This window comes from Octopus bimaculoides, chromosome 8, assembly GCF_046866305.1.
Source record: "Octopus bimaculoides isolate indiv1 chromosome 8, ASM4686630v1, whole genome shotgun sequence".
In the NCBI taxonomy this organism is placed as follows: Eukaryota; Metazoa; Mollusca; class Cephalopoda; order Octopoda; family Octopodidae; genus Octopus; species Octopus bimaculoides.
This window is the reverse complement of record NC_142935.1, coordinates 22,566,602-22,591,557: the sequence shown is the minus strand read 5'-3', so window position 1 is coordinate 22,591,557 and position 24,956 is coordinate 22,566,602. Positions and strand designations below refer to the sequence as shown.

Genomic DNA, 24,956 nt, shown 5'->3' with positions numbered 1-24,956 from the left:
AAAAAAAAAAAGTTAGTAAAAGCAATCTTCACTATAGAAAGAATTTCTTGTTTTGGTACAATATCTTTTGTACAATATGGTGGATAAACCAGCGACTTGCAGATATTTCATCAATGCCTGGTGATGGTAGTCTCTTGTAACTTTGAGAGATGGTTCTGCAATTTGTTGGTGAACAACCTGCACATATGATTTGGTTATAGTGATCAACACACCCTCCATCAAATTGACGTTGCTTGAACAGGTACAAGGCAGCAAGTTGGCAGAAACGTTAGCACACCGGGTGAAATGCTTAGCGGTATTTCGTCTGCCGCTACGTTCTGAGTTCAAATTCCACCGAGGTCGACTTTGCCTTTCATTCTTTCGGGGTCGATAAATTAAGTACGTTACGCACTGGGATAGACGTAATTGACTTAATCCCTTTGTCTGTTCTTGTTTGTCCCTTCTATATTTTTAAATGGCGGCGAGTTGGCAGAAACATTAGCACACTGGGCGAAATGCTTAGCAGTATTTTGTCTGCCATTACGTTCTGAGTTCAAATTCTGCCGAGGTCAGCTTTGCCTTACATCCTTTCAGGGTCAATAAATTAAGCACCAGTTACACACTGGGGTCGATGTAATCAACTTAATACCTTTGTCTGTCCTTGCTTGTCCTCTCTTTGTTTAGCCCCTTGTGGGCAATAAAGAAATAAGATACATGGTGTACCATGTCAGGTGTCAAAGTAACCAGAATATGAGATGAGGTGTTTAGCCCAACAGCAATCACGAGTGCCACATCCTAACTTCTAGATCACGAGTTGTTTCAACCCCTCAATAACAAAACCAACCAGTCTCTCGAGTTTCCACATACAAATACCCATTACTTCCGTTTACAAAGCCAACTGTGATTAAATCAATAACAAAAAAAAATATCTGAATTCAAATTCCCTGTGGTCACCTGATTAAGAAGTTCACTAAGTAGATATGTGGGGTTCCAGATTTGAACCACCACTATGCTGTATCTTGGGCAAGTGTCTTCACCTATAATCACAAGTGGTTATATCTAGCAAATGGAATTTACACCCATGCTAGCATGAAAGATGGATGTTAAATGATGATGATGATGATAACAAAAAATCATTGTCTGTTAGTGTTTACACTGTTCCAATTCTTCACCAAGACAAAAAACCCCCAAAAACCAAACAACTCAATATTGTTTAAGACATGTTCCTTTATGTCCCACAAAAGAACACATCTCAGAGATTCATGAGCTGATATGATAAACCAGACTCTTGAAAGTAATGCACAAGCATGGCAACACACTACTACAATGTCTGAAACAAGTGAAAGGATTTAACGTGTTTAGCACCAACCAAACAAGACATCTAAACAGTTTCTACATGGTTAAATGACTGGAGAGAAATAGCTACCAAATTTTCGTCTTGCAAGGGAGAAAACATTAGGCAATGTAACAAGATAACCAATACCTGCTGGATTTCTTATTAATAACAGGTCTGACCTAGGGCAAAAAGCAACAACAGGACTAATGATCATTGCAATTTTGATTCAACATTAAAAACAAAAATGACAAAGAATTCTCTATGACAGCAGAAATTTTTAGGATTTGTCATTTTATTCAAATTATGTACACAATAATTTGGTTTTTGTAATACTTGCCAACCCCCACATACCAAATTTTCTTAATGGGTGAAAAAAAAAAAAAAAAAAAAAAAAACATCCCCAGACAAAGACAAAAATTATACCTGTAAGATTACTGTGGTCTGAGGTAACTGTGAGCTGGTTGCCAGCATCTAGAATTGATTAGTAATGAAAAACCAGCTAAAGCAAGTCAGATGTGTTAAAAGATAGAAGAGTTGATTTTATTGATGCATAAATATACAGTCACCGCAAGCTTTCTAACAAGGAAAACGTGAGTGAAATTAATTTGGAGGAAAGAGAAGACGTGAATTTCATATCTATATATATTCATTTATATAAAACTGTAATTGAGTTAGATCTCCTTGTGGTCTAACATCCATTGTTATTAGTTTTGATGGGAAAAATAAGTTAGAAAGAAAAATTTAGTTTGCTTTATATTGTATGTATTAAGTCATTTGGGTGTGTTTACATTTGATGATGAGGGGGATGGAGGTAGTAATGATGAAAGGGCCAGTGAGAAGAGAGAAAAAAAGACAAAAAAAAAACCCCACCCCTTTATCTAAAACAGAAACCAGATGAAGTCAGTCAGTGAAATAAAATTTAAATTAAAAATAAAATTTTTCTATTACTTAGGGAGAAATTGTATAAAGTAAATGTTGCATATATTCACAGTATACAGAGTCAAGATCAGGTGATTAACAAACACTATGGAAGGGTTAAGATTTGCTCAGCACTTGATAGACCCAGCAGTTGTTCTGTACAAGCTGTACAGATCACCAATGACTCAGTGATGGTGGATAATAACGCTGATTGTAGCTATTAAAATAGCGTGTATATCACAGACACACACACCAATGTAATATTTGTCATTTCCATTCTCCGTCTGATTTCTTCATTTTCAATGCTAATAATTGTCTTAAGCATTAAGGAGAGATGCAAAAAATATCAAAACAATTTAATACAGTTTATGATTTCAGTCAGAAAACCAGAGAAACATGAGAAAACAGTCTCCAGAATAATTACTATAGGTATCAGAATGGTATTTGCTTTTCCTTCCACTTCCAAAGTAGTTGTTTGTCCATCTTTTGAAACACTTCCACGTGCAGATTACAGAAAAAAAACCAGCTGGAATTTCCATAGTAACAGCAGGTTAACTACAAATGGTTGCAGCTAGATGACATTTCAGAACTGATTGCTATATATATAAAAAAAAAGGGGGAGAAAAAAAAAATAAAAGAGACAGGAAGAGTTTTTGTCAGTAACAAAGATACAATTTTTTTTTTTCTTTTTTTACAGGAACTGACAGCTGGTCTGCTCAGAGTCGGCACTTGTGGTTGACACAGTAGCCTACCTTTTGCTATTACTGTGTCCCATTCCCCTAATGGGCATTTTGAAATTGGCAGCAGCCTGATACTGGAGTTGATATGCTAATGGGTGAATCTTGAAACCATATAATCTGAAAATATATATGAATGCGAGATTAAAAGATAATCAGATGAATACAGACTGCTACAGCAGACTCAAGGGTTTTAGACAAACAAAAAAAACCCAAAACAAATACTTCAAGAATAGTCTTGTAACTTCCTTTAAACTCTCATACTAAGAATTCAAAGCATTTAAAAAAATACATGTACCATCAGTTCCTTCTCAAGAACACCTTCCTTCTATTTTCATTGTTGTTTGTTCCTTCTCGAGCCATGCTCGGCTCATAAGGGCAGGTTTCTTGGTTTCATTGGTGTATAGGTTCCCCACCTGGACAGGGTGACGGACCGTCGCAGGTGAGCTGCTAAAGGCAAGAGGAAAGAGCGAGAAATTCTACCACTTGCTTGAATTTCTAGGGTTTAAAGAAGCTGGACAATGTAAGCAAAAGTGAAGATCTATTTCTTTTTCTCAAGAAACCGAACCGAATCATTCCTGTGATTAAAGTTGAAGTGGTAGAATTTCTAACTTGAATTAACCTGAGATTTGAAACTTCTAAGGAGATATTGGCCAGAAAGGCTGTGCTTTAAAGCAATTTGCACTATTTGCTTATTAATTTCACTCCAAGTCATATATAACAGCAAAAATGAATTACAAAATGAAGGGAATTAAGAGCATTTTTGCAATAAATAAAAGCATTTAATAAACTAAATAATGTAGCCAGAGAAATAATTTTATGTCATGCCAGTGCCGCTAGACTGGCTCCCGTGCAGGTGGCACATAAAAGCACCCACTACACTCTCGGAGTCGTTGGCGTTAGGAAGGGCATCCAGCTATAGAAACTCTGCCAAATCAGATTGGAGCCTGGTGCAGCCTTCTGGCTTGCCAGTCCTCAGTCAAATCGTCCAACCCATGCTAGCATGGAAAGCGGACGTTAAACGATGATGATGATGATGATATTTAAAAAGGTTTCAATAATATATGCGCAGGAGTGGCTGTGCGGTTAGTCGCTTGCTTACCAACCACATGGTTCCGGGTTCAGTCCTACTGTGTAGCACCTTGGGCAAGTGCTAGCTTCAGGCTGACCAAAGCCTTGTCAGTGGATTTGGTAGACGGAAACTAAAAGAAGCCCGTCGTATATATATGTATGTGTGTGTATATGTTTGTCCCCGCAACATCGCTTGACAACCGATGCTGGTGTGTTTACGTCCCCGCAACTTAGCGGTTCGGCAAAAGAGACCAATAGAATAAGTACTAGGCTTACAAAGAATAAGTCCTGGGGTCGATTTGCTCGACTAAAGGCGGTGCTCCAGCATGGCCACAATCGAATGACTGCAACAAGTAAAAGAGTATAACTAATGGTTCACTAATTTTCTTGTACTTATCTGTAATTAAAGTAGTCTGAGACAAAAATTCCATAATAGATATATGTAAAAACTTTAGCTGTGTTCCAAATATCATTTTTATATATTTTGATAAATGAAAAAGTTGTCTTATGAAAGCAGTCCATATTTAATTTAAGCACAGAAATATAGTAATGAAATGGTTTAACTCCCTTCCATACCACTTCTGAGTCTTTGGTACACAACATCTAAAATGCTTATATTTCAAAATAAACCTTCCATCTTAATATGCTAGAACCTTTTTGTTAAATCATTTTCTTAACACTAGCTTGACAATGAACCAATCGTTTCAGCAAATCCTAAATTCTCAATTGTTTTTGAAATAAACAAACACACAAGCTGTGTATTTCATTAGAGATATGGCCACAAAATGTTGAAGTCCCTGTGAACTAGTAACATATCTTTAGCCCAAGTAACTGGTTGGTTGTTACATAATTGAAACCATTAAAACAAAAACTATTCATAGAGTTATGATGACAGTTAGGATTGCAATTACATAGAATTTATATTTATGTATAGGGACAGGTGTGGTAGGAAGTTTGCTATAATGATTTATAATAATGAATTAATGAATTGTACTGAACAAGGTTTTCAAGGGTCATTGGTCGGTGGGCGCCGGCGCCCCTCCCATTTCTATTTCATTCTTTTTGTTATCACCATCTCATTAATGTCTATGTCCAGCCCGCAGCTTCTTTATGTCTGTCTGTCCTTGTTCGTCCCCTCTTTGTAAGGCCTTAATGGCCAATATATATGAAATAAAGAAGCTTGCTTCCCAACCACATGGTTCTGGGTCAGTCCCACTGCTTGGCACCATGGGCAAGTGTCTTCTACTATAGCCTCAAGCCTTGTGAGTGGATTTGGTAGACAGAAACTGAAAGCCTGTCGTGTGTATGTATGTATGTATATATTTACCAGTGAATAGTATTTCACTGAAATAGTATATCCATACAAAGCTTAGATAGATTTCTTCAGCTAGCCTGCCGTGCTACTTCAGGCTGATGACGAGCAAAGACTCAGAAACATGTCCCTGAATGCAGGCTGGGCTGGTTGGAGGAGTTTGTCTCCCCCTTGTATGGATAAGGGCACAGAAATTGTGTCAAGGCCTAATAGGAAGCAGTCTGGCTTCCTAGGGTTAAACAACAGTAGTATATTCCCTTATTGGGACTGTCACGTTAAGTTGGCAGTATACAACTACTTTATATATATATATATATATATATATATAGATAGATAGATAGATAGAGAGAAAGAGACCACTAAGCTATCAGGATGTAAACACACCAACATCAGTTGTCAAGCAATGGTGGGGGAACACACACACACATGCACGTGTGTGTTTGTTCTCCACCATCGCTTGACAACCAATGTTGGTGAGTTTACATCCTCGTAACTTAACAGTTTCGCAGAAGAGCCCAACAGAATAAGTACTAGACTCACAAAGAGTATGTCCTGGGCTCAATTTATTCAACTAGGAGACAGTGCTCCTGCATGGCTGCAGTCAAATGACTGGAACAAGCGAAAAAATATACATATATATATATATATATAGGCGCAGGAGTGGCTGTGTGGTAAGTAGCTTGCTTACCAACCACATGGTTCCGGGTTCAGTCCCACTGCGTGGCACCTTGGGCAAGTGTCTTCTACTATAGCCTCGGGCCGACCAAAGCCTTGTGAGTGGATTTGGTAGACGGAAACTGGAAGAAGTCCATCGTATATATGTATATATATGTATGTGTTTGTCCCACCCCCCAGCATCACTTGACAACCGATGCTGGTGTGTTCACATCCCCATAACTTAGCGGTTCGGCAAAAAGTGACCTGATAGAATAAGTACTAGGCTTACAAAGAATAAGTCCTGGGGTCGATTTGATTCAACTAAAGGCGGTGCTCCAGCATGGCCGCAGTCAAATGACTGAAACAAGTAAAAGAGTAAAAGAGTATATATATATATATATATACATACACACACACAGATTCCCTACTGTCAGATTATTGCTGGTGAAAAGCAATCAGCACTCTACCTTGGAATAAACTGGTTTGCAGGACGCTTAGGTCTGTATTCTGGATGGACCATGAACAACATGTGTGGGAAACCAGAGCCAAAATATGCTCCATCCGTGTGGTGATGACGAGAAGACTTAGGTGTGTAAACATCTTGGCATTTTGGACAGTACAGCTTCACCATTGCTTCACCAGGTACATCAGTGAGACCTGTTAAATACACAAGGGGAATAACTTAAATAGTTGCAGTATTCAGAAAAGAAGAAAAAAAATGATTCTTCATACTGTACATGCCTAAGCAATAACAACAAAATAATTATCGGTTTAGAATGAAAAAATAAAACTCACAAGAATAAGAAAATATTTAACCTTTTTTTCTTTTAAGGGCTCATCATCATCATCGTTTAACGTCCGCTTTCCATGCTAGCATGGGTTGGACGATTTGACTGAGGACTGGTGAAACCGGATGGCAACACCAGGCTCCAATCTGATTTTGCAGAGTTTCTACAGCTGGATGCCCTTCCTAACGCCAACCACTCAGAGAGTGTAGTGGGTGCTTTTACGTGTCACCCGCACGAAGGCCAGTCAGGCGGTACTGGCAACAGCAATACAATATTGCTTTTTTAAAGACAACTCTGTAAAGTCACACACTAGTTTTCAGCAACAAGTTTGACAAAGTAAAATTTAAACTTACAAATTTTATGAATAAACCGGTCATAGACATTCCTACACTTAACAAAATACACAACCATTAAACCTTTCAAATAAACTCCATGAGCACTCAGCATAAGGTTTTCACTATGCATAAACGATCCAGGTTCACTTAGCCAGTTCATTAAGCTGTCAGCCTGCCAGTGGCCACTAGACAATGAATTATCTCTTAGTCAGTCCCTCAGCAACATGTCAGCTAAGCAGTAAACACTCAGTTAAAAAACATAACTAACATAGTCATAGTTAATCTGACTATCCAAATTCAATGTTAAGAAATTTTTAATAAATTAACAACACTTTTAATAAATTCACTTCGTTCTTTCTTTAACACTTGCTTTCATAAATACATAAAAGGGACAGTGAATTGTTTGAGCAGTCATTTTTATATAACTATCTCATTCATTTTAACTAGAGTGTGTACACATGAAACAGAGCTCCTGCTGGGCCAAGCCTATAATCCATTTGAAAAGTAGCTATTCCATTTAGATTACTTATGAGCTGAGAAAAGGCATGAACATTTCAAGTTACCATTTCATCATCATCATCATTGTTTAACGTCCGCTTTCCATGCTAGCATGGGTTGGACGATTTGGCTGAGGACTGGCAAGCCAGAAGGCTGCACCAGGCTCCAATCTGATCTGGCAGAGTTTCTACAGCTAGATTCCCTAATTAGAAAATGTACTGAATACAAATGTATTAGGATATGTAGAATATGAATCCTTGCAAATTAGTTTTTCTAATCAACGGTCCCCCCCACCCCAGAAGCTTAGTCAGAGAAGGGAAATATCAATGACCGTTTTCCAAGCTCCCACTTTCAGGTGCTAAGTGATGGTGATAAACTGGACGATGGACTGGTATTGGCTTCTAGGTAATGTTTTAAGAGGTGAAAAATAAAAATATACCTCAACCATAAGCATGCAAAATCAGTAATGGTGTTTCAATTCATGACAGCAACACTTTCGCAACTCAACTATTCGATGAGGACTGACATGAGAACTTAATCAGCAAACTTACCAATAGGTAGCATGGGTTGGTTCTCACAATAAACCCGAGGACAGTAACCAAAGTCACCTTGCTGCCATTTTTCAATCTGTCAAAACAACAATGTCTTTATGAAATACAGGTGATGTACTGCTAGGTGGCAATATTTGTTTCATAAATCAAATGGTTATACTACAGTTCTAATTCACTGCAGACCACTTCTAAACAGTAGTTTAATTCTATAGTTGTCTATATTCTTATAATAGAGGTTTATAATTATTTTATACTAATTTAGATGCTGAATTAGAATTTCAGTGTATTTGTTTCTGCAGTAAAGCAAGTTTTCTAAAGCTACATATCATATAATAATTGTGTTCCAAACATTTTACTGCAGGCAAACATAAAACAAAGAATATAAATTTAAAAAATTGAGTTTAAGGAATGCATAAATCTATTTACAAGTGTGTAGTAACCATTATCCTATATTTAGAATAAATGTTTATATCACACTAATTATAGTTGCATAGCTACAAATTGAGGGGAAAGAGTACAGTCAAATCAACCCCAGTAGTTAACAGGTGCAGGTTTAAATCAACAACAGCAAGATTGTATAAGGATGGAACTAAATCCTGCAAGACTCATTTTAAAGGCATGTTATTGATGATAATAGAAATAAACTGAACAATTGCTTTTGATTCACACTGGATTAAAATGCACTTCGCTTCATGCTTGGAAACCAAATTTTCCAGAGACTTTAGCATGAGAAATTATTAATCATTCCTCACATACCTACACATTTCCTATGAGCTGATGCAGCAAGAGTTGGCCCAGGATCTTGCTAGCATGTAAGATTAAGAAGAGATTTCTCTAAGGGCTAAATCAACAGTAATATCAATACGTCTAAAGTACATTTTGGATAATGTTTACCATAAGAAAGTAATATACTTTTACTAGTTTCAGTCATTTGACTACTTCAACTCACTTAAGGTCTAAAGTGACTCACAGCTATCGTAGAAAACAACTTGCCTAGCATGCCTTGTAGAAAATTAATATGGAAGGCGATGTGAACTTTTTATCCATTTGGCCTGTGCTTTGATCAAGTAGACCTATAGTGAAAGGCATTCAACCATGATCATACCAATGGTTTAAGGATATGTAGGACTTCATTATCCAATGTGTTCTTTTCTTTTCCAAGACTGTAAGGTGTAATGTTAGAGAAATTTGGCTGCTATATGCAGCAAATCAAACAATCATTATAGGAAACCCTCTGTTGAAACAGGTCCATTCTATAAATGCATTTTTACAATTCTATTGTCAATTTTTGCTTAAGATATTTACAAAGACATTTCCAACAGCATTTATTAACATTTGATAAAATAGTTTTTTTCAAATATTCACAAAAATTGAAGCAGTAAGAAGTATTTTGCTAATTTTTGGCATGCCCTAAATGAACTAAAGATTTAATTAAGATATAAGAGTGGAGACAGTTAGTACCGTAGTTGGGATTTATTGGGTGTAAGAAAACAGGAATAAACCACAGAACTTAAAAAAGGTTAAAATGATGGTTTAGTAAGCAGAAATAAAATACAGCAATCATGTAGCCAAACCAAGCTAACAAACCCATTACAAATACCTGATCATACTAGAATGGATGCAGCTGTACGCTTAGATATTTACTCCCATTGCTAGATGAAGTTTTACTAACTGATGAAAAGATAACTAGGTTGTTTGAGACAGAATATCTTCAAAATTTAAACCCATAATTAATTCTGATAAAAATTCATATTCAAACAACAGGAGATGATAATTTTAACCCATCAGCATTCAGATTACTCTGTCAAATGTAACACTTATCCAATGACATTGTTTTGAATTAATCATGCATTATCTCATAGCTCAGATTTCGATGATATGATTATTTAGTTTCAGAACAACATCGTCAGGTAGATGTGAGAGGCTGGATCTGTTTGGTCTGAACATAAAACAGGTAGAATATTTAAGCCAGACATAGCTGGTTTAAATGCTAATGGGTTAAAGAAACTGTTAATATTAACATTCCATTCCCAACCGTCTTTAAACGATCCTAAAGAGAATTAAATGTGTGAATACGACGCTACACACTAGGGGGAAGCCTTAAGCTAAATCTGAAAATGTATTTTAAATAGAACAGCAATAGAAAATAAAAAAGCTGGTTAACGGCTAAGCTTACCATTTGAGCTATGCCCCTATTTGTCATTATGTAGCGTGCATGGATCAAACCATACAGCATCTCAGCAGCTTGCTCAATCAAATCACTTTGGTTTGGATTATCTTCAAGTTCATCATCTGTATAAAGATAAATCATTTACAGCCATCAACTCTCGCCCAACCAGTTCCGATCAACAAACCCTGCAGAAAGGAATTACTGTGTGTGTGTGTGTGTGTGTGTGTGTCTCTGTGTATGTGTAATAAAAATAAAACAGCAAAAAAAGAAAAAAGAATTTTGGAAACGGATGCAAACTTGCAAAATTCATATTTAAAAAAAAACAAAAAAAAAACAAAACACCACTACAAAAATTATAACCAGAAATTGCGGGAGGAGAAAATGCACAACTCCTTTAATCATATCTAAATTCTCTATATAAAAAAAGCCATGCCTCTAATGGCAATAAAATATATTGAATTGCAGCATATGACATTCAAGATTCTCAGGACTAAGTAATTGTCTAATCAGTTGATCAGTTATAAGTTAGTTAATGTATTATCCATACTTCTTATACCTAGTTACTAAATTTACATCATCATAATCATTTTAACTCCACCCCCTCTCTTTTCCATGCATGCATGGAGTTTATTGAAGCAGGTGTTCTACAGCAAGATGGTCTGTTGGCCACTAATTCTCACCCATTTCCAAGCAAGACATGTTTTTAGAGAATGACACTGCTTGCAATGACAGTGACATTCATCTACAACTACCACACAATGTCAAGGCAAGGGCACATGTAATCACATTTCTAATCAATCATTTACTGCGGTCCTGTACTTCTGGTCTTCATTTGCTTTCTTCTACAGTACGTAAGTTCCCTATGTTATCAAGATCGAAAAATCTTCAGTTGTTGCATCTTCAACACCTACATACAACAACGCATATACATATATATACAATGGGTTCCCTTCAGTTTCCATCTACCAAATCCACTGATAAGGCTTTGGTTGGCCCAGAACACTTGCCCAAGGTGCCATGCAATGGGACTGAATTCATAAGCATGTGGTTGGGAAGCAAGTATTTAAAATTCAAATGGCTTTAAGATCTTGCAATTGGTTAGTTAATCAAACATCTTCAATTTTCTCAGACTATTAGAATCCTTTTGCTAAGGAAAATATGCGTGTCATAGAAAATGCCACTTCCTTAGAATATGTATTCATCTGCTACATAATTCCACAATATCCTAACTGCTAACTGCTGAAGCACCGTATCACCTGCATCAATTTCATAGATCTTGATTGATGGTTCTAACTCATCATAAGCTAGAGGCAAACCCTTCATTTCAGATGCAATGCAATAAATTATATAAATATGAAACACTAAAATATATTCTATTTCAGCCTAAAGACAGCAGTAAAATTTAGCCGTCCTAAAATATTATCTTCAGATTTCCCCCCCTCTCTTTTCATGAAACAAATATTAAAGTCAGACAGAAAAACAAACACACTTGAAGGCAGTTCAAATTGAGAATGTCATATGCAAGGTGTGAGACAAGAACAACAAATTTCTTTTGAAAACAAAATGAACATTCCATCAGACAGGGTCATGGCAGGAAGCAGACAAATTCTTACCATAGTACTGAGACCAGCATTTGTTAGGATATATCTAGCATGAATCAGTCCATAAAGCATGTCAGCAGCCTGCTCCAGCTGGTCTTTATTAACGCAGTCATCCCCATCATCGTCTAACACAAGAAAACAGATCTTCACAGTGAAGAAGCTTGGACAGATACAATGTGATAATAGAGTTTACACAAGCTATTAACAGCCAGCAGTCACACTTAAATTAGAACATATACAATCACAATACAATTTCAGTAAAAATTAGTTCTGAAAACTTTCACATTTTCATTTGCTTTGCAATTAAGAACATGACAGTCATAGAAAACTTACCTATGTCTTTCAGTTAGTACATTTGTGTTAGTGAAGGAGTATACACTGTCTAAATTTGTGAAGGTAGCCATATGATATAGAATCTAAAGCAGCTACCTTCTTTTTCTTTTTTTTTTTTGACTATATATAGCCTATCTGTACTTAGGTAATCTAGTTTATCTGATATACTTCTACCTTATCTTCATATTTCTTTCGAGTGTTTACATAACATTGAAATTTATGTCCATTCCGCTGCATGAAGGTTGATATGGAGTTAAACAGCAACTACTCTATTCTCTCTTTTACTTTTCCCTGAATGTCTTTTTTTTCTAAAACAAGGAAGCAAGTTCTGATGCTATGAACAGGACTCTTGGTCCTTTCTAACATTAGGATGACTGTTTGGAGGTGCAAACAAATTCTAAACTATGGACAAAGCACGTTTGTCCACCCATATATGCATACAGCGACACTGAAAAAAAGTTACCTCCCTTCTATACTATAACTTCACAAACACTTGGAAATATATTCAAAACGTCTCAACTATATTTTCATGTTCTTTCCGAATGCAAAGCGACATGTTTCTCATGAAAATGGACTGCATTTGAAACTAATGTAAAAGCTTTGTGCATTATCACATCCAAGATCTGCTGTGCTGAAGTGAATTAGGAATGCAACAATCTCTGCTAATTTCTTATGCAAGCTAAAAAGTGCAAATATTACAACAGTTTATCTGTGAGAGAAATGCTGACTGATGTCACAAGAAAGCCATCACAACAAAATAATACAATCTGCAAACCACTGTAAAATGATCTCCTAAACACAAATATTTAATGATTGACATTTACAGAGACATCAAATTTATTAGATTAATACTAGCAAGGAACTGTTTTGATCTCACCAAAAGCTACTGGTTTTACTAATAACCAGTCAACTGTAATGATATATTTTTATACAACAGGAATAAATGCTGGCATGGCTATATGGTTAAGAAGCAAACTACATTTAACTGTTCATTCCCACTGTGTGGGTATTGTCAGTGTTTTCTACAGACATGGGTTAATCAAGCATTGTGAGTGAAGTTGGTAGATGGAAACAGTGAGAAGCCCATTCCATATACATCTGTACTTATGAGTGTCTCCCCCTTGTCTTAACAGGTATACACTAATTGAAAAAAAAGGCATCATTTGTTTACAATATATCCAAGTAAACATGCCAAGCCATAGAGTTGTTCAATGTTGAAAGCAAGATGGGAAAAATGTTACTTTCCTCGAAAACAGAAGAGTGTTGGTAACAGGAAGAGCATTTGGCCACAGAAAATCTACCTCAAACAAGTTACATCTGCCCCATGCAAGTATAGAAAAGTGGAGGTTAAAACGATATTGAAAATTGCATCTCTATTGCAGCTGATGCTTTTAATATTTTTAATCTAATTAGCAACTAATTTCTAATTTCTCTGATTTAGAGAAACCTCATTATTCTTGCTCAAAGTTCAAACTGAACAACCAGATGAATTTTCATCTCCAGTTATAATATCTGTTTCTTTACAATGTCTCATGGTCAAAAGTATTCCATGATATTGAATGGTCTTAATGCAATGAGCTGAATCTTTAACAAGCTGTTGTATATACTAGTCACCACATACAGAGTCTGTAGTCAAAGAGTTCAGATCAAACTTTGATCAGAATGATCTGATACTTATCCTCAGCTGTAAGCTTAACTGTGTCACAATAAAGTAGAAGGGTTTTGATACAAAACACAACAAAAATAAGTAACATTTTAAAAGTTTAAAGCATAGCAAGGTAGCACTCATGAAATTTTTGCAGGGTTTCCAAAACTGGCAAAGGAGGTACCCATGTGTTATCTTCAGATTGGAGACCTTAACTGAATGTTTACAACATAGTAGATGAAAAGGCAATAGAGGGTGAAACAGGGAGATGAATTAGTTCTATTGAATTTCACTGACAAGGCTTGGAACAACTCAAGGCTATAGAAAAAGCCACTTGTCCAATGTACTGTGCAGAGGGATTGAACTGGGAACTTCTTAACCACAAAGTCATTCACATCCCCAAGTGCACCTAATTGAATAGCTTGATCATTTGGTCATAGTCATCATCATCATTTAGTGTCTGCTTCCATGCTGGCATGGGTTGGACAGTTCGACTGAAACTGGTAAGCCAGAGAGCTGCACTAAGTTCCAGTTTGGTTTGGCATGGTTTCTCTGGTTGGATGCCCTTCCTAACACCAACCATTCCAAGAGTATAATGGATGTGTCTCATGGAAAAAAAAAATTTTTAAATTAAGAACCAAGACAAAAGCCAATAGATTGAGTACCTGGCTCGAGGTCTAATATCATATCCAGAGCCTGTCTATAATGAGGGACTTGTTCATTGAGACCTGTTAAGTTGAATTTGTCTTGAATATAATCTTCATCAACCTGCAATAAATAAATAAAAGATTAATTACACAAATTACATGCTAAGAAAGTAAAACAGCAAAGATATGTATCATAGTAATAGCACTAATTATAGAAATGTACACTAACTCTTTCACCGATAACCGAATGTATGCTAGCAAATAATTATTAATAGAATTAGTAGAACAGAGAACACCAAAGTACTGCTACTACAATAAGATTATTGATATTGGTATTTAACCCCAGGTAAACCCTAAGTAAGAAGGGAAATAAGTAGTCAAATTCATTCAAGCTACACCCATATTCTTTTCAAGCATCTTCATCATAATCATCGTTTAACGTCCGCTTTCCATGCTGGCATGGGTTGGATGGTTTGACTGGGGACTGGTGAGCCAGATGGCTGCACCAGGCTCCAATCTGATCTGGTAAAGTTTCTACAGCTGGATGCCCTTCCTAAAGTCAACCACTCCCAGAGTGTAGAGGGTGCTTTTACATGCCACCGGCACGAGGGCCAGTCAAGCAGTACTGGCAAAGGCCACGCTCACATGGTGTTTTTACGTGTCACCTTCACAGGAGCCAGTCCAGCGGTACTGGCATCACCCTCGCTCGAATGTTGTTTTCCACGTACCACCGGCACAAGTGCCAGTAAGGCAACACTGGTAACGATCACGCTCACATGGTACTTTTCACTCTAACCAATGTATCCATTTTAAGGTGGTAGATACAAACGGAAAGAGATTTGACTGCTATTTCTCACAAATATATCAATTACATAAAAAGTCCTAACACCTAACTTCACAGTAAAATATAGTCTTGTTTCTATATATTAACAATAACCTACACAACATTGGTATCCTATGAATTGTGCCAGTCATGAATTTTTTTAATTATCATTGTTTTAATGTCCACTTTTCCATGTTTGCACTTAATTTGTGAAGGCAGATTTTTCTATGGTCAGATGCCCTTCCTGCCGCCAACACTCACCTGTCGCGAAGATATTATTTCTCCAAGACCAGACATGTTTTCATGAAAAATTAGAAACAGGACACTGCATGCATGATGGTAACACTCGTTTACAACTATCATGTGAAGTCTAGGCAAGAAGACAGTAACACACACATGAATGTGTGTGCGTGTGCATATATATACATATATAAAATCCTCATAGTTTAACGTCCGTTTTCCATGCTGGCATGGGTTGGATGGTTGGATGGTTCGACTGAGGGTTTGGGAAGCCTGGAGGCTGAACCAGGCTCCAATATGATCTGGCAGTGTTTTGCTACAGCTGGAGGCCCTTCCTAACGCCAACCACTCCGAGTGTACCGGGTGCTTTTTATGTTCCACTGGCACTGGTATCCGCCACGTTCGGACAGTGCTTTTCATGTGCCACCGGCACAGGAGCCAGTCGGGACAAGGGGGCTGGCATCGACCACATTTGGATGATATAAAATGGGTTTTTTCAGTTCTCATCTACTGACAAGGCTTTGGTTAGCCTGGGGTTATAGAAGACACATGCCAAAGGTGCCACTCAGAGACTGAATCTGAAACTTCTTACCTCACAGCCATGCTCATGCCTATATTTTGTTTACATTTATTGAAGAAGCCATCAATAGTTTGGGAGAAACATGTGAGATGTTGATGACTTGTTAAGTAACACTGAAACTGGTGGGCTTGATCCTCATTCCAAGCTGCCAAAAGTTCCTTATGGTCCTAATTTCTAAAAATGGAGATTCAATGCAGAATGGTCATGGTTAGAATGCCTTTTGATCATAGATCTAATCCATCAGAACAGACCAGGATGAAAACAACATCACATAACGCCCAATTTTCCATGAGTCAGACTGAATTTGTTGAAGCAGATTTTCTATGATCAGATACCCTTCCTGTTGCCAGTTCTAACCTGCTTCCAGTTTCCATCAACCAAATTCAGCGTTTGAGCGAGATCGTTGCCAGTGCCGCTGGACTGGCTCTTGTGCGGGTGGCACATAAAATACACCATTTTGAGCGTGGCCGTTACCAGTACCGCCTGACTGGCCTTCGTGCGGGTGACACGTAAAAGCACCCACTACACTCTGAATGATTGGCGTTAGGAAGGGCATCCAGCTGTAGAAACTCTGCCAACTTAGATTGGAGTCTGGTGTAGCCATCTGGTTTCACCAGTCTTCAGTCAAATCGTCCAACCCATGCTAGCATGGAAAGCGGACGTTAAACGATGATGATGATGGTGGTCAGCCCAAGACTTTGTAGAAGCTACTTGCCCAAGGTGTTGAACAGTAGAACTAAACCCAAAACCACATGGTCACAAAGAAAGCTTAAGCACATAGCCATATGTGCCTTTAGACATAGCTATATATGATTTTCATGGAAAAGATTCCCAGATCCTTGAGTAATTGCTTATTGTTTCCAATTTATATTGGACCTTGGATTGTTATGCAGCAAACTATTTACATAACATGGCATTTAACAGAGCAAGTTTTGAATTTCCTTTTTAAAGATTGTCAATAAATCAGCTGTAAATTGCATTAATTGTTTTATCGTTTCTTAATCCTTTAGCATTCAGATTTCTTTCTTCAATTTATAGCTTATTTATTCACATTGTTTTGAATTAATCAGGCATAATCTTGTAGCTTCAAAATTTCTACGATATGATTGTATATGCCAAAACTGACCCCATATGTGCTGGTGCAATGTAAAAAGCACTGTCCACTCTGTGTGTGGGCAGGCTGGCTGGTGTTAGGAAGGGCATCCAGCCATAAAAACCATGCCAAAACAGACACTGAAGTTTGGTGCAGTCTTCTGGCTAGCAAGCTCTTGTCAAACCATCCAACCCATACTGTTAAATGATGATGATTGTAGGGCTGACCAATCAGTGTTGGTCAGTTTAAACTTAAAACAGGTAGACTATTTAGACCAGACATGGCCGGTTTAACTGCTAAAGGCATATATTGTTGAAAAACCTGTTAGATTCATGCACAATAGTCTTGAGGATTCCACTCTTTCGATCATCACATTTCCATTTCTGGATGGACTGTGGTCATGCTGGGGTACGTCTTCAAATAGTTCAGTTAAACAAATCACCCCCCAGCACTTATCGACTTGGGGCTACAGATGAAGATACTCGCTCAAGGTACCATGCAGTGAGATTGAACCTAAAACCATGCCTTCTTGCATACTTTCTTTTCATACATTTCTCAACTGCTTGAAAGGAAAGCGAATATACTCATATTTGAAGATATTTTCACTAAAGGATAGACAATCATCATCATCATCATCGTTTAACGTCTGTTTTCCATGCTAGCATGGGTTGGACGGTTTGACTGGAGTCTGGGAAGCCAGGAGGCTGCACCAGGCTCCAGTCAGATCTGGCACTGTTTCTACAGCAGGATGCCCTTCCTAACGCCAACCACTCCTAGAGTGTAGTGGGTGCTTTTTATGTGCCACCAGCACAGGGGCCAGAGGAGGCTGGCAACGGCCACGATCGATTGGTGCTCTTTTACAAAGAAAAGATTTATAAAGCACTGACATATTAGTCACAGTTTTTTTTCTTTTTAACTTGAATGCAAACAATAAAAAGAGTATTGTTGGTTGCAAGTGACGGCATTTAATAAAGAACAAACAGTGAAGCACAATGAAAAGTGCTGAACAATAGGTTTGCTGGACTATGGATACCAGATTAATGGAACTTTTCTGTATACAGGCACAAACTTGGACATGTGACCAAACTTGCTTTGTGACCATGTGGTTTTGGGTTTAGTTCCATTGTGCAGCACCTTGGGCAAGTGGCTCCTACAAAGATCTGAGTTTACCAATACCTTGTGAGTGAATATGGTAGATGGAAACTATGTGGAAGCCTGTTATATATGTGCATGTGTGTGCCTCCCTGCCACTACTGCTTCACGATCAGTGTTGGTTCGTGCCTTCATAACTAAGTGGTTCAGCATAAGAGACTGATAGAATAAGTACTAGACCAATAAAAAAAAAAAATCTTTTGAGGCTGTGTTCCAGCGTGGCCACAGTCCAATGACTGAAACAAGAAAAAGATATATACATAAAAGGTGTTGAGTGAAACTGACAGCCAGTTCTTAAGTTACACTAAGAGCGACCCTGAGTTCTATTATTAAACAGAGACCTGTACTAACAGGACTATTTTTCACGACCTCATTAATTGTTGTTGCTATTTACGTCTTTCATATTTGGAAGCCAATCCCAATCCAGGTTGCTTGTTAGTTTTGCATAGATTCTTTTAATTTTTATTGGTTTCAGTACTGTTTTTTCTCACATTGTTATTTAATCCCAAATCATTCAGAATACACAAGAGTTTTAAGTAAACAACATGGCATTTTTATCTTTTATTTTACTTGTTTCAGTCATTGGACTGCGGCCATGCTGGGGCATTGCCTTGAAGAATTTTAATCAAACAAATCAACCCCAGTACATTTTTTTCTTAAAACCTGGTACTTATTCTATCTCTTTTGCTAAACTGCTAAGTTACAGGGATGTAAACAAACCAACAACAGTTGTCAGTGGAGGCACAAAACACACGGAGTTTCCTTCAACCAAATTCACTTACAAGGCTTTGTTCAGTCTGAGACTATAGAAGATGCCCAAGTGATATTAAAAAGGCAACATCCTAATTGTTTTCTAGTTAGTTCCATTTTAAGATCTATAGCTATTTTTTTCTATTGTATTTTATAGAGCAATTATAATAAATTTGACTAAACTCCCTTTTTCCACACATCATTTAATATTCTTTTCTACTCTAAGCACAAGGACTGAAATTTTGTGGGAGGGGGCCAGTTGATTAGATCGACCCCAGTACACAACTGGTATTTAATTTATCGACTCTAAAAGGAATGAAAGGCAAAGTTGATCGCGGTGGAATTTGAAGTCAGAACACAAAGACAGACGAGATACCATTAAGCATTTCACCCAGCGTACTAACGTTTCTGCCAACTCACCATCCTAATATTGATAAGTGAATGTAATTTCTACATGAAATTAGAGTATTACTCATCATATGTCAGGTAGCTTTGGGAGTATACTTTTGCCACAAAGAGTAATAACAAGAATTATGTCATACATACAATAATTACAAATTAACTTTCATTAAATTTCTTGGTACTTATAATAAAATAAATATTTAGTTTCAAAAGAAAAATATCTTAAATTAAAAATTTCTCGTTTGTATAACTTCTATAACTACTGGCATTCACTTCCTCCCCTCCTCCTGTCTGATTCAATCTCTCTCACTATTGTGCATATAGGCATAGGAGTGGCTGTGTGGTAAGTAGCTTGCTTACAAATCACATGGCTCAGTCCCACTGTGTGGCACCTTGGGCAAGTGTCTTCTACTATAGCCTCGGGCCAACCAAAGCCTTGTGAGTGGATTTGGTAGACGGAAACTGAAAGAAGCCCGTCGTGTATAGGTATCATCATCATCATCATCATCGTTTAACGTCCGCTTTCCATGCTAGCATGGGTTGGACGATTTGACTGAGGACTGGTGAAACCGGATGGCAACACCAGGCTCCAGTCTGATTTGGCAGAGTTTCTACAGCTGGATGCCCTTCCTAACGCCAACCACTCAGAGAGTGTAGTGGGTGCTTTTACGTGTCACCCGCACGAAATGGTGTCTTTTATGTGCCACCCACACAAGCCAGTCCAGGGGCACTGGCAACGATCTCGCTCGAAAATCCTACAGGAGCCAGTCAGGCGGTACTAGCAACGGCCACGCTCAAAATGGTGCATCTCATGTGCCACCCGCACAAGAACCAGTCCAGGGGCACTGGCAACGATCTTACTTGGCTTGCCGGGTCTTCTCACGCACAGCACATTTCCAAAGGTCTCGGTCAGTAGTCATCGCCTCGATGAGGCCCAATGTACGAAGGTCTTGCCTCACCACCTCAGCCCAGGTCTTCCTGGGCCTACCTCTTCCACGGGTTCCCTCAACTGTTAGGGTGTGGCACTTTTTCACGCAGCTATCCTCCTCCATTCTCACCACATGTCCATACCAGCGCAATCGTCTCTCTTGCACGCCACAACTGATGCTTCTAATGTTCAGCTTTTCTCTCAAGATACTTACACTCTGACGGGTATTCACATTGACATTACACATCCAACGGAGCATACTGGCTTCATTCCTTGCGAGCTTACGTATGTCCTCAGCAGTTACAGCCCATGTTTCACTGCCATGTAGCATGGTTGTTCGTACGCATGCGTCATACAGTCTGCCTTTTACTCTGAGTGAGAGTCCCTTTGTCGCCAGCAGGGGTAAGAGCTCTCTAAACTTTGCCCAGGCTATTCTTATTCTAGCAGCTACACTTTCAGCGCACCCACCCCCACTACTAACTTGGTCGCCCAGATAGCGGAATCTATCGACTACCTCTAGTTTTTCACCCTGGAATGAGATAGAAGTTGTTTCCTGTTTGTTTGCAGTCTTTATTGCACCTGAACATCTGCCACAAACAAAAACTAACTTGCTAGTTAACCTGCCTTTGATGTTGCTGCACCTCTTATGTGTCCATAGCTTGCACCGGGTACATCTTATAGAGTTACTACCTACTCCTTTTCTACATACTGAGCAGGGTCATCTACCTGAAGGGGTTTGTGTTTTATCTACCTTCCTACTTATTAGGATTTTGGTTTTAGCTAGGTTGACTCTCAGGCCCTTCAATTCTAGACCTTCCTTCCACACCTGAAACTTCTCCTCTAGTTCTGATAGTGACTCCACAATTAGGGCAAGGTCATCAGCATAGAGGAGCTCCCAGGGGCAACCTGTCTTGAACTCCTCTGTGATTGCCTGGAGGACTATGGTAAATAAGAGGGGGCTGAGGACGGAGCCTTGGTGGACCCCTACCTCTACCCGGAATTCATTGCTGTACTCATTTCCAACCCTCACCTTACTGGCAGCATCTCTGTACATGGCTCGCACAGCTCTCACTAACCATTCTTCTATCCCAAGTTTCCTCATTGACCACCAGATAAGGGATCGGGGGACCCTGTCAAAGGCTTTCTCCATGTCAACGAAAGCCAGGTACAGAGGTTTATCCTTAGCTAGGTATTTCTCCTGCAACTGTCTCACTAGAAATAAGGCATCAGTAGTGCTTTTACCTGGCACGAACCCAAACTGCATCTCATCTAAATTGATTCGCTCCCTAATTAGTGGGGCTATGACCCTCTCTGTAACTTTCATAACCTGATCTAACAGCTTGATGCCTCTGTAATTATTTGTATCTAAAGCGTCACCTTTACCTTTGTAGCAGTTGACTATGATGCTGCTACACCAGTCATTGGGTGTGTGTGTGTGTGTGTGTGTGTCCAACATCGCTTGACAACCGATGCTGGTGTGTTTAGGTCCCCGTTACTTAGCGGTTCGGCAAAAGCGACCGATAGAATAAGTACTAGGCTTACAAAGAATAAGTCCTGGAGTCGATTTGCTCGACTAAAGGCGGTGCTCCAGCATGGCCACAGTCAAATGACTGAAACAAGTAAAAGAATATAGATGATCGTTCCTTTACTCATTGCCTGCCACCAAACCAATGTGCACTCATCCTGCACTGCCGCTTTCTCTATAAGGTGTAAAGCATGGCTGGAGAAATCAACCAACAATTATATCTGCTATTATTATATCAAAACTCCTCACCAAGACAAGATTTCATTGCTCAAAGTTTATGCCTGTGTGTTATACATGGAAAGTACGATACAAATGAAAAATTCCTCTTATTAGGAATTATTTCATCATAGGAATCTCTCGTCTTGCATATGTGTAAAATTTTTTCTATCTCGTTTGGCACCAGGGCCAACCCTGAACAAGCAGTAAGTCATGTTGTAAAATGGGTGATTTAAAAGAATTACTAACGAGCACCTACAGAGAGGCATATATTTTTTTTAAATATTACTGTTAAACAAATTAACAAAGAATGACAATAGAATCAGCTCTACTCACTTCGCAAAAGAACTCATTTCCTCGCAATCCACAAAACCAGGAAATCCAAGAGACTTCCTCTGAACTACTCATATCAGATCCTGAAGTGGAAAAACGAAAAAACAGAAAACTTTAGATAAGCAATTCATGTAAAACTCGTTTAAAATATGTAATTAAATTATTTACCGAATATTTGCCTCCACATGAGAGCAATGATGGTTTTCTCAAAATGATCGATATAAGTTTCAACAAATAATCAGTTTGTACACAAAACAGTTAATGTAACAATAGTAAAATAGTACATCCGATTATATGATGGAGGTACCAAATCTATTTTTTATAACAATGTCCTAAATATGATTTTTGTTAAATTTTGTCATCACCATGTGTGCACGATTCGATACTTATGTTTAACAGCAAAGATATTTAACAATAACTTTATACGTCATAATAAACTTATCATCAGATAAAAAAAAAAAAGAATATTTTCACAATATACTGATTAGATCACTTGAAATTAATTAGACATGGAGAAAAATAAATATTCTAAAATTGTGGAATTCAACAGACGTAATGTTTCACTCCCAGAATTCAGTTAGAATTAAAAGAAATGTTATGAAAACAACGTTACAAGCAATAGTTTTTACTAAACAGACATCAATTTCTTTCCTACAGGCAATTTAAGATATAAAGTGAAATATTGGACAGAATAGTGATTCTATATGGTATTTCGTCTGTCTTTACGTTCTGAGTTCAAATTCCGCCGAGGTCGACTTTGCCTTTCATCCTTTCGGGGTCGATAAATTAAGTACCAGTTACGCACTGGGGTCAATACAATCGACTTAATCCGTTTGTCTGTCCTTGTTTGTCCCCTCTGTGTGTAGCCCCTTGTGGGCAGTAAAGAAATAAGTGATTCTATATTCTCTGAAATGGGTGTAACGTCATCTCATCACTTCCATCTTACTTTTAATATTAATTAAATCAATAGCTCATATTTCAACTAAGATTGGTTAAACGAGCTAAGTTTATAAACCCTGATAAAAACACAACTCTGCTATATATATATATATATATATATACATTGAATCCACAAGTAGAAAACATTTCAATTCCCTACTCGAGGGTTTATACTGAATTGTTTCAGTAAGCAGAGACGCAATTTTAAATGGATAAAATACGCAATAGTTATAGCAAGCATTTATACAAAGATAAATACTAATTGGTAACACAGAAATATAACAAATTAGTGCGACCGGTACTGCAGTGGCTGAAATAATATTCGTCACGATGGAAATAATAATAATGATAATAATTTTTTTTTCTACTCTAGGCACAAGGCCAGAAACATTCGGGAAGAGGACCAGTCGATTAAATCGACCCCAGTACGCAACTGGTACTTAATTTATCGACCCCGAAAGGATGAAAAGTAAAGTCGACGTCGGCGGAATTTGAACTCAGAACGTGCAAACGGAGGAAATGTCGCTAAGCATTTTGCCCGGCGTGTTAACGATTCTGCCAGCTCAACGCCTTATAATAATAATAATAATAATAATAATAATAATAATAATAATAATAATAATAATGATGATGATGATGATGATGATAATAATAATGTTTGGGAGGTTGACTTAAATGTATATTTAATTCAATGACTTTTTTTGATCGTCTCGTTAAAAGCAAAGTAAGAGAATAGAAAGATATTTAACAAAAGTCGAGTTAAGAGCAAGAACAGTGCCCGCCAACAACGAGGAATCCTCGCGAAACAGTGATTCATCTCTTATGAAGAAGACAGCTCAGAAAAAGGACAATCATAGAGACAAGAAGTCTTTTGGGATTATATATGGCACTTACCAAAAGCCATTTAGAAATATTATTATTATGAGATAAAAAATGAAATTCTAAAATCAGTGACTGCAAAGAAATTACGTGTAAAAGTGCGTAGGTAATTTCTAAATGGTAAGAATACAAGAGATTTTGGCGAAATTCTCTGAAGAGCATCCGGCCATCTTAACCGATGTCGATTGCAGTGAAGGCAGAAGGGAGGCTGAGGATTCGAGACAATATTACGTTTCATGAATGGATTAAGGAAATTTGAAGATTGGTAAATAATTATAGATGCTTACCGAGGTAACTAGAATGCCTTAAAATATTGGAGATAGAGCGAAATAGCTTTAGAATTTCTGCTACTCAAGAGACACAAAACACAAAGGTAAGGAATTAGGAAATAAGATCTACCTGCCGTAACTATTACGCATGCGTAGGTGCGGTATGAGTGTCCCTTGATTTTAATTCAATTAACCTTTAAATAATTTTAATAATTCCTTTTAAAATATTATGTTGATATTTTAAAATAT

The 24,956-nt window shown here is 37.8% G+C and overlaps 1 protein-coding gene across 4 annotated transcripts; it reads right to left on the bottom strand.

The window, feature by feature from the left end:
* Nucleotides 1-1,829: 1,829 nt before the first annotated feature.
* LOC106871969 (casein kinase II subunit beta) lies at nucleotides 1,830-24,871 on the bottom strand. 4 transcript variants are annotated; one of them, XM_089356179.1, is made up of 7 exons: nucleotides 24,838-24,871; nucleotides 22,624-22,703; nucleotides 14,597-14,699; nucleotides 10,359-10,474; nucleotides 8,183-8,258; nucleotides 6,478-6,667; nucleotides 1,830-3,090 (listed from the first exon to the last, which is right to left on the bottom strand). In XM_089356179.1, the coding sequence occupies exons 2-7, from the start codon at nucleotides 22,693-22,695 to the stop codon at nucleotides 2,982-2,984; spliced, it is 666 nt and encodes a 221-aa protein (XP_089212305.1). In that variant the 5' UTR covers nucleotides 22,696-22,703; nucleotides 24,838-24,871; the 3' UTR covers nucleotides 1,830-2,981. The 4 variants fall into 4 exon arrangements, with proteins under 4 accessions (XP_089212305.1, XP_014774254.1, XP_089212304.1 ...); XM_014918768.3 differs by having other exon boundaries at nucleotides 24,726-24,848; XM_089356178.1 differs by lacking the exon at nucleotides 24,838-24,871 and adding an exon at nucleotides 24,529-24,552.
* Nucleotides 24,872-24,956: the final 85 nt, after the last annotated feature.